This window comes from Eulemur rufifrons, chromosome 15 (assembly GCF_041146395.1).
Source record: "Eulemur rufifrons isolate Redbay chromosome 15, OSU_ERuf_1, whole genome shotgun sequence".
Classification (NCBI taxonomy): Eukaryota; Metazoa; Chordata; class Mammalia; order Primates; family Lemuridae; genus Eulemur; species Eulemur rufifrons.
Window position 1 is genome coordinate 6,502,528 of NC_090997.1, and position 15,281 is coordinate 6,517,808.

The window sequence follows — 15,281 nt, forward strand, 5'->3', positions numbered from 1 at the left end:
AGTTTGGGTGAAAGGGGGGAAACCTGCTAGAGTTCGGCAAACTTTCCAAGCCAGGCTTTTCCTTAAGCGTGGGACTTAGGCGGCCACAGTCTGGTGCCAGCTTGGTCACAAACAGCTCAGTGACCTTGGGAGCAACTCTGAGCCACGTTTGTAAACGCGATGTTCTTAGTTCCTGACTAACCAACCACTCACAAAGGTGAAATAATCAACGCATCCAGCCAATACCTTAATCTTGTTAGGAGCCAACGGCTCTATCAGTGCTTGGTAGTGATGACAGTGGTTTTGTTTATTAAAGCCCAGCCCACGTGGACGTGAGGAAGAGGGGTCTGTGGGAAACTCGCGGGTCGGCAGACGGAAGAACACCCGAGCAAGCGCCAGGGTCGTGGCGACGAGCGCGCACCAGCTCAGGTCTCCACCACACGGCAGCGCGGCCCAAGCGCGCTCCCAGCAACCGCGGCTCCCGCGGCGCTTGTAGCCGTTACGTCAGGGCCTCCTCCGCCTCTCATTGGGCGTGTCCGTCCAATCATGTGATTCCCACTGTGGCCTATAAATAAGGGCGAGGAGAAGGCGGTGGTCCGCCATTTCGTGGACGCCGGGTGAGGGAGCGCATCTGTGGGAGTGCGGCCGGAGCGGAGCGGGACGGTCCATCGGAGCGTGGGGACTTGAGCCTCCGCACTTAAACCTTAGATTTCGGTAAGAAAAGGCGACAGAAGGAGTGACGTGGGAATTGGAACTTTCACCGTAGCGAGGTGGAGCCAGGCCCAATGGCGGCGCCAGATTGAGACAAAGAGGCGCCGCCGCCATTTTGTGACGTTCAGCACGGGGCGGTGGCGGGGGCCGCCGGCTCATCAGAGGGTTTCCTAGGCTTGGAATGGAGGTGTTTATGCCCTTCTGTGGGGGCTGAACCGAGATAGGGGATTAGCCGGGAGTTGGGGTGAAGAGGGGGAGCCGGTAACCGAGTTGGACTCCTGGTCGCGGCCTTTCAATTTTTATGGCGCCTTTTTTTTGGTGGGGGAGGGGCTCATTTTCTCGGGAAGCTTCTCAGGATTTTTTTCGCAAGTCAGTAATCAAGACTGGACTTTCCATTTCATAGTAAATGGCTTCCGTACTTGACCTTTATTTTCATGTAGTTTTAATTTGATTGCACTTTTTTGAGTTTGAATCTAATCACTTTCTGTTTAACCGGATGATCTTGAAGTTGAGCTGCACTGTTCTCATGGCTGCTTCCCATTGATACGTAGCTTTGAAAGTGGTCATGGCAGTGTTTTTTTAAAGATCAGTTTCCACCAATGCTTTGGTCTCAAAACTAACTCCTGGGCTCAGGGTGTGGTCACGGCAAATAGGATGTGCCCTGACTGGGTTGTTTAATTAGATTAGCCCAGAGTGAGAAGAACGTGGTGTTTATGGAAAGCGTCTTCAAGCTGAATTATTGAGTAGGTTGCTTTCATATAATTGAAACGGGTCTGCAAGTTGATTTCATTGCTGCAGTGATTAAGTATTGAAGGTTTATCAGAAATAAGCCGTTGTAAGTGCAGTAATTTTGAGAAGGCAATGTTTTTTTGTAATTTAGTGTTTTTATTGAAGTGAAATTCACATCTTTAATTCAAGACTTAAAGTGTACAAATTCAGTGGTATTAAGTATGTTCTCAAATGTTTTGCAACCATAATTTCTATCTAGTTGCAAAACATTTCCATCGCCCCCTGAGGGGACTTGTACCCATTAAGTAGTCACCCCCAGTTCCCTCAGGTCCCACCATCCTCCAGACCCTGCCAGCCACTAGTCAGTCTGTGTAGACTTTCCATTTTATTTTTATTTTTTTGACTTACCTATTTTAGATTTTGCATATACATGGATTCATATAGTATCTGCACATTGTGTCTGGCTTCATTAACTTTGTTTTAGAGATTTTTCAACACTGTAGTATTTGTCAGTACTTGATTCTGAATAATAGCTCATTGTAGGGCTATGTACCACATTTTGCGTATCCATTTATCTGTTGGTGGACTTTTGGGTCAGCACCTTTTGGCTACTATGAATACTGCTGTGAGCTTACTTTTTTTAAAAACTTCACACTTAGTATTCTGCTTGAGGAATTTTTAGTGCATAAGACTTTGATCTATTTAATGACATGTGGTAGGTATAACTTAGTTCCTGTAGAAAAGAGAAAAGTTCCTGTAGCATCAAAGAAGGCATTTTTTTAAGTGAAAATTGTTGCCCTTATTTTATTAAAACTGGTTAAGTTTTGGCTTATGAAAGCACTTTTTGTATAATTTACCTGGTGGTATAAGTACTGGCTTTCTTGTCTTCATCATTGTTCCATTTGGTTTTTCAGGTCCCCAGCAGAATTTGTTTTTGAGCAAATTACCTTACTTTTCTAAATGCTTTATTTTGGGAATTAAATGAAATGATAGGTTAAGTCACTAACTCATGGCTCACGTTGTGGTTAATAACTCTTAATTTGCTGGCTTTCTAAGGCTGTGAGTAAAGATTGGCGAGAATGGATGTTTCAAGAGTAGTATTTGTTTGGTTTTTTGGCATTTTGGAATTCTTACCTGAGGATCTGTGTTTTTAACTGTAGATGATTTGGATAAATTAATATTTTTGGTATTCTTTTGTTACAGAAATGCATCGTGATTCCTGTCCATTGGACTGTAAGGTTTATGTAGGTAATCTTGGAAACAATGGCAACAAGACTGAATTGGAACGGGCTTTTGGCTATTATGGACCACTCCGAAGTGTGTGGGTTGCTAGAAACCCTCCCGGCTTTGCATTTGTTGAATTCGAAGATCCGCGAGATGCAGCTGATGCTGTCCGAGAGCTAGATGGAAGGTAATTTAATGATTAATTTATAGTAATGGCTAATGTTGTCTGTGCTTTTACTATTTAAAATCTCTAGGAAATGTGGTATTTAGATGGCCTTTTAAAGTCTTTAGAAATAACTGTGGAATCAAATGTTTTAAGAGTCATCATAAACTGATAAGTCTTTTTTTACTTTTTCATGATTAGTAGTGAACATGGACTGATAATTGTTTAAAATTGTTTACAAATCATAATTACACAGGATTTTATTGTGTTATTACGTTTACTTTTATGTGTTTGAAACATTTCCAGGAAGTGTGAATTGGTTACTATTTTCCTTTGTGTTTATAGTGTTCTATTTGACCAAGTAACACCTGAGTTTTTTCCTTCTCTCCCTCCCCCCCCCACATTTGGAAATCACTGGAGTTCATGAAATCAAGGAAAACAGGTCATCCTTCAGATTCAAAAATCAGTTCTGCTTTAGAATTTCTGTCTTGGAGCATGTCAATATTAAGGGACTCTTTTCTCCTTAACCAAAAAAAAAAAAAAGGATCTGAGGGTTGGCTGTAAAGCTGTATGAAAGGTCCTTCACTCAAGCAGGTTGCAGTAACGTTTTCCAGAGCCCACTGTTCCCAATTGCTGTCCAAATATGGTTTATCTAAATTTAGTGGCTATGGATGGATAAAGGGTGGGGGATAATGGACTTTTTCTGCTATTCTTGGTTGTGATTTCTTAATGTGCCAATTACTGAGGGGAGAGGGTGATCTAAAAGCCAAAATGGTTGTCTTGTCTTCGACATTTACTTGGAAAATGGTTGGGGGAGAGCCAATAAATACAGCATAGTAAGTAATAAGTGCTGGAAACTTCAAGGGAAGAAGTCACAATGAAGGTGTAGGAGAACTAGTTCTTCAAGGATAAATCCAGGGGTCTTCACATTTAGGTCGCACCCGTTAGTTAGCAAGTTAGCATTGAGCTCAATAATCAGACTGACTGACAAAAAGGTAAAAGAAAGTTGGTTTCCTTGTCAATTAGTACTTTAAAAACCCACCTAATTGTGCTTAATTTGAAATTAAGCTGGAGAAAAAGTTGAGTCATTTAATATTAGAAAAATAAGGGAACTGAAACTTGTTTTGATATTAAAAGAGTTTACATTCAAACATGTTTGTAAAGTAGCTAACTGGGAGTGTTTACTTTTTGACTTAATACACATATTTCAGAAAGGTGAAAACTGTTTTAAATTTGTCTCTTCTCATAGAACACTGTGTGGTTGCCGTGTAAGAGTGGAACTGTCGAATGGTGAAAAAAGAAGTCGAAATCGCGGCCCACCTCCCTCTTGGGGTCGTCGCCCTCGAGATGATTATCGTAGGAGGAGTCCTCCACCTCGCCGCAGGTACTTGAGAGAGAGCGTGTTTAGAGGTATTGGTGTAATGGAGTAGCTAGTAGGAGCAGGTATTTCTTCTTAAGTTTGTTGGTGGGTTTTAAACTTTGAAGAATCGGAGCTTTTTATGAAACTTTTGCTGGGTGTAGTTTGGGGTATGTGAGTTGTGCTGAGTGTTGGCTTTTGTCTTTAGGTCACTGTTCATGTTGGTAGTCAGTAACTTCTATCTTGGATCTATCTTCTAGTTCATCTTCTAGTTGCATCTTTCCAAGTCTTTATACTTCAGTTTAGGCCTTTTTCCATTTCTTGACTCCATAATGACAAACATTACATTCAACTCTAGCTCTTCACAATATGTGTTTTCTACTACTAGCACAATTGTAATATTTATCAAACAGGCAGCTGTTTTAATGTTACAACTGGTAAAGTAGAAGTCATTCTGAAACTAACTTAAGTCACTGACCAATAAAGGGGGCTAAAAAAGAAGTAATCCCAGTCATCTGTTCTTCAATCCCAAATAGGAGAGAATTCAGTTTTTTTGTAATTGAAAATGGCATCATTCTTGGACCAGGCAGTATTGTCTGGATGATAACTCCACATCTCCTCAAATCTCCAAAATAGTTTCTATGGGACTAAATTTACCTCTTACAGGTGAGTGAAGTCCTTCTAGGAGATAGGAGTTCAAAATCTTGCCCCTTTTGCTATTTTGAAAAACAACAGCACACTGTTGCCCATCATAATAAAGAGTATTTGTTAGCTAATAGATGGTTGTACTGATGGCTTGTTTTTCATTTTTTTTTGTGCTTTTTGGTCCATCTATTAATAAAAATGAACCCCGTTACAGAGTCACCATCATGTCTCTTCTCACCACCCTCTGAATCTGCATTAGCCAGTCAACTAGCCCTTTCAGCGTCATGTGACCAGCGCGCCCCATTCAGCTTGGCTGGTGTCGTTTCACATGACCCAGGCTGGCCAGTCGTCAGGTTGCACCGCCCTTTGGTTCCCGAGCATGCTGTTTTCTCTCAGCCTTCTCTCCAACCTTAACCAAATCGGCAGCAGCCACCTCGACCGCCCACACATTCCTGGCCAATCAGCTCAGCTGTTTATTTACCAAATGTCTTCACAACAACTACAGCAGCAGCCTTCGGCTAACAAAAAAGCAGGAAAAATCCACAACACCCCCTTCGCCAACCAACTAAATCCAACGCAACATCTGGCAAAACCTTTTCAGCAAATTCTTCCTGGCCGTCAGTCCGGCAGCCTCACCTCACCATTTCTAGCTTGTTGAAACCCAAAACTAGTAAGTTTTTCCTGCTTATACAGTTTACTGCTGGTTAAAATAAGGAGTAAGCGGCTTAAAGTAATTCTTTTTTCTGGATCAAAGGCTGGCTGTGCATAATTGAATGGTAACGTACATATATATTGCTTGAAAAAACTTTTAAGGGTGATAGGGAACTCATAATGTAACTAGACCTTCAAGTGAAACTTATTTGCATGTGTGAGATGCCAAACTAAAAATTTTAATATCTCTAACAGATTTAGCTTTCCTTTCTGGCAAAAATTTGTTGAATCCTATCACCTTTAAATGGTTTTACTAACAGTTTTCAAAATTTTAAAATTTTGGGGGTGAAGTGTGGGCCAAGCTAAGGTGATTTTGATAAGCCTAAACACACTCTTAAATGTGACGATCACAAATGCAGTTCTAATGTAGCACTTAATGGCATCAATATTTACACCTAGCGCGTTTTCACAAAAATTACACTATCCACTTGGTACCTAAGTCTTGTCATGGGCTTATAGGTTTGCATGGGTTCCAAATACTGGTTTATGGTACTGTTTTTGGAACTACTTGTGGGACTACATTTTGGTGTGGTGTTTGGGTAGTGAAGTTAGTTTGACATGAAGTTTTGCATTGGACAGATCTGCTGTGAAGCATTCTTTGTTAAAGTGAATCCATGGTTGGAATACCTGCTTTTCACTTGAGCTTTTTGTTCCTTAATCTTTCTGTGCCTTTTTTTTCTTTTCTTTTTATTTATTTATTTATTTTTATTTATTTTTGGACGATGGGTGCCAGTTCTTCGGCACATTCACTGGGCCCAACAGTGAGATTGAAAAGTTGGGAAATACCTCACGCCATAAATGATAATTGATGATTAGCCTAATTTTCCTGTTTCTGCTTTTAGATCTCCAAGAAGGAGAAGCTTCTCTCGCAGCCGGAGCAGGTAAATAACTTCTACCTGTTTTGGCTACATTCTCAGAAATGGCAGTTTCTGCTATTCCTAAGCTGTTTTCCAAATGACTTGGTTAATGGGAATAGACCTTGATTTCAGCAGTGAATCAAGTGGCATATAAAGCCAATATTAGATTGTAAGGATAAGCCAGCTTTCAGTTTTTAAAGACTTCTTAGAAAATAATTTTATTAAGTGTAATTATCATACTTAAAATGGCCCTCGTGTTCTTTCTCTGGTTTAGGTCCCTTTCTAGAGATAGGAGAAGAGAGAGATCACTGTCTCGGGAGAGAAATCATAAGCCCTCCCGATCCTTCTCTAGGTCTCGAAGGTAAGATCTTGTGTACCTATAATACACTAATGTTGGTCTTCTAAGCCATAATTTTTTACCTTAATGTATTGATAATATGTCACTAAGTGTGTCCAAGTTACACATGTAAAAGTTTTTGTTTTGTTTCTTTTAGCCGATCTAGGTCAAATGAAAGGAAATAGAAGACCAGTTTGCAAGAGAAGTGGTGTACAGGAAATGACTTCATTTGACAGGAGTATGTACAGAAAATTCAAGTTTTGTTTGAGACTTCATAAGCTTGGTGCATTTTTAAGATGTTTTAGCTGTTCAAATTTGTTTGTCTCTTGGAACAGTGACACAAAAGCTCTAGTTCTCTATGGTTTGAAATGGATCATATGAGGCATGTAATACCAAGAATTGTTACTTTACAATGTTCCCTTAAGCAAAATTGAATTTGCTTTTTAGTTTTGCATAAACTAATAATAAACCTCTAAATCCTGCCCAGCTGAAGTGTGGATTTTTGTTTAAATATAGAAACAAAATTGGCAAAAATTGAACTCAGATTTACTTTTTTTTTCCAATTCTGGGATATAGTATGCAGCCATAGTTGAACAAGCAGTCTTTAAAAGCTGCTGTGAAACAAGCCAGCAGGTAAAAATAAAAGCTGCACCGTTATACTAAATTAGAGGTTTTTGAAAAATCCAACTAGTTTTCACCCTGGGCAGAGGTTGCCTAATTGGTATAGAATCGCGTAAATTCCAAGAAAGTTTTTCCTTTGCTTTAGACCCTAAGTTAAGTTCCTTACATGATTGCTATATATGAATACATAGCTGTTTGTAGCGTTCCTTATTTGGAAATTTGAGATAATCAAAATACCAGTGTCCTGCCAGTTTAAGGGTACATTGTAGAGCTGAACTTTGAGTTACTGTGCAAGATTTTTTTTCCCATGCTGTCGTTTGTAATATGTTTTGTGAGAATCCTTGGGATTAAAGTTTTGGTTACAATTGTTGTTTAACTTGAAAGCCTGTTTTTCCTTGCAAACTCAAATCTGTGAGCTTGGTACAAAGTCCAGGTATAACATTCCTATTGGAAGCCATACTTATATTTTCTTGTAAAGTGCTTTTGAATTAATAAAATATTAGCATAATTGTGTAATAGTCAGTTGAACCCACTGTTACCATTATTACTTACCCCAGGGGAAGCAGTTGATTACACAATTCTTATTTTATGAGAAACATAACTGAGAGGCATTATGGATTAGTCTTCTGAAGTGACAGGAATATTTAGTTATCACCTAAATGATAATGGTTACCCATTTTTTTAAGGAATAGGAGCCAGTTTTGAGGTCCATGATAGTGGGACCAATATTTTAAAGTATAGCAGCAACCTGGTACATTATAACCCAGGAGTTGCCTGTTTAAAAATGGCTTTTATCTTTAGCATGAAAAGTTTCCACAAAGTTTTAAAACTTGCTTCCATTTTATAATTTGAAGTGTTGCATGGGAATTCTAAACCAGTCCACCATGATGTAAAGTTCACGATATGGTTCAAATGTAATAGTGCAGAATTGAATACGGAGGCATGCATAACCTTCCTTTTAGAAAATGGGAGTTGTAATTTCAAATTTTTGTGCAATTAGATTAAATCATAATGCAACAGTCTTGTGGCTTAGTTTCCTTAAATATGCACTTTCAAGATAGTTTTGATTATGCTATACTTTCTTTAACATGAAAGATAAGTCATTGCATTAAGAGTTAAATCTATAAGGCTGTATTGAAATTCAGGCCCTAAAATTATTTCCAGTGGTCCTATTAAACATTCACACAAATCTCAATAAGGGAGGGGAGAATTGCTGTCAGGAAGGTTTAGTATGAGCCTTATAGCTGGACATATTCCAGGAAGACACTTTTTAAGATGGCCTGTTGATTACTGGGAACTCAGTTTTTGGACTTTTTGGTGTTTCCCCATAGCCTAAAATACATGTTCCTGTTAGGAACAAGGCAAGATAGCTAAGAAGTTAAGGAAGCAATATGGTATGTCAGTTATACTGCTTTTATAAATGGACACTTACATGGACTTTTTTGGGCAGTATGCAACTTGGAGTCTTAAATTGGAAGAGTTTCTGTAAAAAGGACAATTGGTTATGGTAGGTATAATGTGGCAATAGAGGAATAATACAGAACCTCAAATAAAGTTGACTTCATCGGGGAGTTATCCTTGCCTTACAAACTGGTAATTACTTTAACCAGAAGTCCTAACACCATTTTATGGCTTGTAGAATATTTGGGACATGGAGATTGTTAAAACCTGGAATTGATTGTGGCCATTTAGAAGTTCTGAAGCTTCTGTCATTTTTAAAATTATAGGTCACGTTAGCTAGTCGTCTTCATCTTCTTGAGATGATTATAATACTAAAAGTCACAGAACAACTTTGGCTACAGTAAGTGTTCACTAGAAGTCACTATTAATACTTTGTAATAGTGTAAGGGAAACATCCAAGGATTATAATTGGCTCTTAATGCTTTCAAGAATATTTAACTTGGTCTGTGGTTCTCAGTTTGTTGTGGGTTGCTTCTGACCTCCATGTCTTAAGCAGAAAGTTGAAAACAAAATTAGCCAGAGGAACTTTAGTTATACGAGACATAGCTATCCTGTATGTACCATTCATCTGTTGGGTATCTTAGAGAGTCTTGTAAAGATCATGTGATCTGTAAATGGCATCTGTACCCTATTAGACCACAGTTAGTGGCTCACACTCAAACCTGTATGTGGATGGGAAATCCGAGTTTCATTATATTCATTTTAGTACAGTGCTGCTTAATTAGGAATGATGTTGATTGTAGAGATCTTCAAAATATACACAGCCTAACTCCAGGCTCATTGACTTAGTTTTTCAGGGTGATCTAGCCCTGTATAGTTTGGAAGTGTTTTTGTAGGCGATAAACATCCTTGGTTATGTAAGAACCAGTGATTTAGTACTTTGTCTAAAAGGAGTTTTTCAGAATGCTGGATGGGATTTAGTTGTCAGATCTAGTTGGTGGTAATCTCTTCCAGTTGTATATTTTTGTATTAATAGACTGTTGATTTCTGGTTTTCCACTTTTTAAGAACATGAAAGATTTTTAATTAAAGTCACTGAAGAAAAACTGGGTTGGAAGTATATTTTTATCCAAATAATCCAGTAGTGTTTTGAATTTGATTTTCCATGTTCATACTAATTCTCATCTTGTTTTATTAAAGATTCATTGGATACCTGAAAAGAATTGAGCTGTAGCACCCTTGAGGTTCTGAGATGGAGTCACTGGAATTTGTTTTGATAAGTTCAGTATAACTGCTTAGTTTGCCCATGCAACTTTTCCCTTGTTGGATTGCAGAAGTTCATGATACAGTTGTTCAGATTCTCGTTTGGTATCCTAGTGCTTTCTCTTAATTATCTGGAACTCATGACAGCTAAAAGTGGTTCTTAAGCTAACATGAAATATACGTATAGGAATATTGCTTTTTCTCAACTTAGTTTTCCTCAGTTCTGATATAAGACGTATACTTGTTTTACTACAAAAGTCTTGGAATGTGGCCACTTAGTGTCTTTGCTGCTGTAAGTTAGTCTGTGTGTTTTGAGCAAGTGAAAATGTCAAAACACTTGATACTTTGCTTCCTGGAGGGTCATTTGCAGAGGTCCTGTAATATTGAAGTTCAATATTACACTCGTACTTCCAGAGCAAAATTAAGCTTCCCAGAAAAGGTAGTATATAGATTAAAAGACTTTTCCCCTCTTTTTAAAGCCTTGTTCACTTGTGATGGGCGCCTGTTTTAGTATATACCTCATTCAGATTTGATCTGGAGCAAGTTGGCATTCTTTTTATTTGCAAAGCCCCGAACTTCAAATTGAAGCCAAGAAGAATGGTGTTGAATGGCCTGGTGCAACTTGTAAAATACTGCCTGAGGGGAGGGGGAAATGGAGATTTGCAGTTTGTATTGGTCATTTGGAAAAGGAAATGGGAATTATGTCAGTATAAAAAATAGAACATAGTGTAGATTTTGAGACCTAGTTTCATTTTTCAAAGAATAACCCCCTCAGGAAACAATTTTTAAATCTTAAACTCAGGCAGCTGGAAACTTAAAAACCCATTCCAACTGGCTCTCTTACCAGAATCCCATAGTGAGGAAATTTATTTTTAGTTTAGATAAAACCACCCATGTTACATTCTCAAGGAGAGTATTTTACAGATAAATACAAATTGGAATGTTGATTTGTCATTCGTTTGACACCTTCGTGTGGCAAAGTCCATGACACAGGTGTTTGGTGAGGAATCGGGTACAGTGGTAAATCACCTCCAGCTCAGTATCTAGAAAGAATGTATGTAATATTTGTGTTTGGAGTTAATTTTTGGCTGTTGTGACTTTTAGACTAAACAATTCATCTTCACCCCTATTTTAGATTAGAATAATTAAGAAGTGTTGGTTGTAGTGTTTTATATGCCCTGTGGGGATGACTCTTAGACCTGGAGTTAGGCAGTGAATCTTTAGTTGGGGATCCTTTGAAAAGCCCCTTAGTGCTAGCAGGATAAACCTAGTGAATTACGTAAAATGGCAAGGTGCTGGTGGGGGGACATAAGGAAGAACTCACATTTCAAATGATACGAATGAAGAATCTGAGGTGAAGAGGAAGGAAGGAATGACTTAATCATAAGTTGAGATGGGGAAGCAATTGAGAATGTAAACCACCAGAATTTAGATGTAAATCAAAGGATTATTAAGCTGCAAATTTGAAGTAGATACAGTTTGATGGTTTTTGACTTTCCATTAGCCATACTTTTGGGGATTCTAAATTGATCTATTTTATTTTACTTTTTTAGAGATGAGGCCCCGCTGTTAACCCAGGCTGGACTACATTGGCCCAATCATAGCTCACTGTAACCATAAACTAGCAAGGACTGTGTGTACCACCACATCCAGCTAATTTTTTGCAAAGATGGGATCTTGCTGTGCTGCCCAGGCCGATCTCAAATTCCTGGCCTCAAGTGATCCTCCCATCTTGGCCTCCCAAAGTGCTGGGATTGTAGGCATGAGCCCACCATGCCCAGCCTAGCCATAGTTTTGAACAAGCAGGTATTGGATAACTTGTCCAGCTTTAGAACTGACAGGAAAGCCAAGAAGTTGGGGCTGCTAGTGTACTAATGAAATGGCTGGTTCATGTATTCTAGCTGTCTGGGATTTAATGGAGAACAGGTAGTTTACTGACTTCAGTTGGCAATGTGTGACAGTCCATTTGACATGAAATTGGCTTCAAGGAGTGAGGTTTGGAGAAGTGGATGAAGACACTGATAAGGAGAGGGCTACGAACCGAATTGGGAGCGTCAGTGAAGAAAATTGGAGTGGTCAGGAAAGGGAAGTAATGTCCTTGGGCCCCTCTCTGCCAAACATTGGGCAGAGCCATTTTCATATGATCTTAAACCACTTGCGAGGTGAGTATCACAGAGAACAGAAAGTATTTTTTACATATTATATGTCCTACTAAAATAGTATATTCAGAATCCAGGCCAGCCTTGACTCCAAATCCGTTGTTTTCTGTTACACTACATTTTAACTTTCGCCCCCCAATCATAAAAAGCCATTTTATTGCCAGTGACTGTTAGGATTTAGGGTGTGTCTTTGCAATTATAAAAAAGTAAAACAAGCTGAAGGTAAGAAATATCAGTCGTATATACATTGAAAAATAATTACCTCCTCCAGGCTTTTATAAAGGTAACTTGTTAAAATTATTGTGTAGTCTTGTAGAAAGTTAATGCATACATCATAAGCAAATATTTATACAGATAGAAATTATGCTAACCATCGTCCTTCAGCTTTTTCCTTTACATATTTGAAGTCTGTTTATCTGAGGCATGAATACTGATCTACAATGTATGCCATTGTATGGGCAGGTACCATAATTGTTTCAGCAGTTAAGACATTTCTTGATAGGCCTACCTAGCTGTGTTGCCTAAGTGATGCACAATATAATACGACAAAAAATTTTCCATTGTCAAGGAAGGTGTGGATGGCTTGGCATTGTTTTAGTCTGTTATGTTCACTACTAATCTTGTCATGGGCATGATTCGAAGCTATGACTAGTTGATACCACTACTATATAGTCTGGTTTTACCTCCCCAGTTTTGACCCTTTTAGAAATGTGAGAGCAACATTGGTGAGTATTTAGATGAGGACTAGTAACACCAGACTTTGAGGACTTACACTTTCAGCCTGAGAAAAGTATACATTTTTTCCCCCAGGGATTCATGACCTCTTGTTTCAAAAGAGTGTAGCCCAAGTTAGGAGCTTATCGTGTAGCATTTCTGAGTTGCTGGAGAAAAAATACTGGTTTAGATTAAGTGATTACTGACTTGGTAATTAGAGTTACTTAATATTCTACCAGCAGCTGTAGTCTATTGACCTGGAAAAAATGGTCCATTCCTTTCTTGAGGTGATTTTGATGAGTTTTCAATAAAGGTGGATGGAAGGAAAAGTTTTTTACCTGTGTCATCTAAGACTGGTATCTGAACCAGGGCCAACTTTCAGGATATGACAACAATTGATGGGAAGACAGTGATTCAAAAGAGCATTAGTAGGTTGGATGTGATAATCTTTCTCTTGAGGAAGAGACTGAAGTTCAGAGGGGCTTGGCAAGTTGTCGCAGCCCAGCAGTGATTGAGCTGAAACTGTATATAACCTGCGTTGTAGGACCAGGTGTAGATAAACTGGAAGGGGCTTTAGAGTCCGTAGTCTCAAGTCCTCTAAAGAGATGAGAAGGTGGATTTGTCCAAGGTCACAGGGACAAGGGCAGAGAAGGGCTCTTTTGTCCCAATAGTTAATCCAGTGCTTGGTGCAGAGAGCAGTATAACATTAAGGCCTTCAGGCTAGGAAACCAGCAGCCCAGGTTTGAATCCTGGCTTCCTCACTTACAGGTCTATGACTTTGGACCAGTTACATAATCCGAGATTCCATTTTTCTCATCTGTAAAATGGTAATAGGAAGCAACTAACCTCTAGTGTTGATCTCCCTTGAGAATGTGGACTGATGCACATGAAGCACTCAGTGCAGGTACGGCACACTCAGTAAACAATAGTTGTTCTGTGGCAGGCTCACACTGACTGGTATCAGTAAGCACTCAAGTGTGCTAGTGCATGCCTGTAGTCCTCAACTACTCTGGAGGCCAAGGCAGGAGGATTGGTTCCCTCATTGAGCCCAGGAGTTTGAGGCTGCAGTGAGCTATGATCACACCACTGCACTTCAGCTTGGGTGACAGAGTGAGACCTTAAAAAAAAAGTGGCCATTTTAACCACTGTGGGATCAGAAACACATCCCTAACTGCACTATGAATCGCCTGGAGAACTGGAACTGGGCTCAAGCAGTCCTCCCGCCGCAGCTTCTAAAGAAGGGGGGACTGCACCCTGCCCTCACTTTTTACCTCAATTCCCCTAGGCCTTCCTGTATATGGAACAATGGGACAAGCCACACCTGTGCTCTCAGCCCGGGACCCTGCCCGCTGGCCATGCCTGCCCAGTCCTGTTCAACCTTGTTGGGAGAGGCAGCCCTGGTTCTATTTCTCTTGAGGCTGTGGAGCCAGACTGGAAACTCCCAGCATTCCTTGGGTGCATGCCTTGGTGTCACTGAGTAGCCAGGCTTGTAACCAGAAAATGCTCTGGTTCAATGCGTTCGTATTGCTGGTGCTGGGGATATCCCCTGAGTGTGGGAGTGAAAAGGTAGCCAATCAGACGGGAAGAGAACCAAATAGTTGAATTGCCATATGCTGAGCACACGCGTGGTGTTTTTTTCCACCAACTTTGTGACTTTGGGGTTATCTCCCATTAATCTCAGAGGGAAAGTAGTCTCAACTCTTATCAGACTCAGGGCCCCTTTTTTATAAAAAACAAAAAATTGGTAATGATCCTTGACTGTTCTGAAGTTGAAATCTATTTTCTACATTCATTATTTTTAAAAATAAATAAGAAGCCTTAACTATAATACAAAAGTAGAAGAAAAGCAGTTTTTGAAATAAACTTATTTCTGTATGTAAATACAAGATAAGAGTGTGCCAGAACGCGTAAATCCGATGCTTGAACCCACTTGAAGCCATTACATACTTTCGTATACCTGGAGGAATATTAAGAGTGGAGGCACATGTAGATAACTAGAATGGAAACGAGAGCCAGAAACTAATGATAGAACAGTTACTTGAATATAAGAGCAGAAAATAGACCTCAGTGAAGTAGGGATAACATGCCAAGACAAATAGACTGCTGGATTGGAGAAGATGAAGTGTACAGTGTTTTCATACACTGGGCCTTAAAATTTAATGTCAAAAATAACTCCCTGTTTTCCTTTTTCTTAACTTTTTTTTTTTTTTTTCTGGGTAGAGTGTAGTGGCATTATCAGCTTACTGAAACCTGAAACTCCTGGGCTCAAGCGATCCTCTTGCCTCAGCCTCCTGAGTAGCTGGGACAACAGGTTTGCACCACAATACCCACTAATTTTTCTATTTTCAGTAGAGATGGGGTCAGGCTGGTCGCAAACTCCTGAGCTCAAGCAATCTTCCTGCCTTGGCCTC

At 39.5% G+C, this 15,281-nt stretch overlaps 1 protein-coding gene across 1 annotated transcript; it reads left to right on the forward strand.

The window, feature by feature from the left end:
• The first annotated feature begins 596 nt into the window (after positions 1-596).
• SRSF3 (serine and arginine rich splicing factor 3) lies at positions 597-9,787 on the forward strand. The gene is made up of 6 exons (XM_069488215.1): positions 597-693; positions 2,623-2,830; positions 4,056-4,190; positions 6,362-6,400; positions 6,651-6,737; positions 6,871-9,787. Exons 2-6 carry the CDS (start codon positions 2,625-2,627, stop codon positions 6,896-6,898), a joined length of 495 nt encoding a protein of 164 aa, XP_069344316.1. The 5' UTR covers positions 597-693; positions 2,623-2,624; the 3' UTR covers positions 6,899-9,787.
• Positions 9,788-15,281: the final 5,494 nt, after the last annotated feature.

Excerpts from the sequence above, each read along its gene's own strand:
- SRSF3 (XM_069488215.1), top strand. The coding sequence starts at position 2,625 with ATGCATCGTGATTCCTGTCCATTGGACTGTAAGGTTTATGTAGGTAAT. Across the intron at positions 2,831-4,055 it reads GTCCGAGAGCTAGATGGAAG|AACACTGTGTGGTTGCCGTG; the intron begins GTAATTTAATGA and ends CTCTTCTCATAG. Across the intron at positions 6,401-6,650 it reads TTCTCTCGCAGCCGGAGCAG|GTCCCTTTCTAGAGATAGGA; the intron begins GTAAATAACTTC and ends TCTCTGGTTTAG.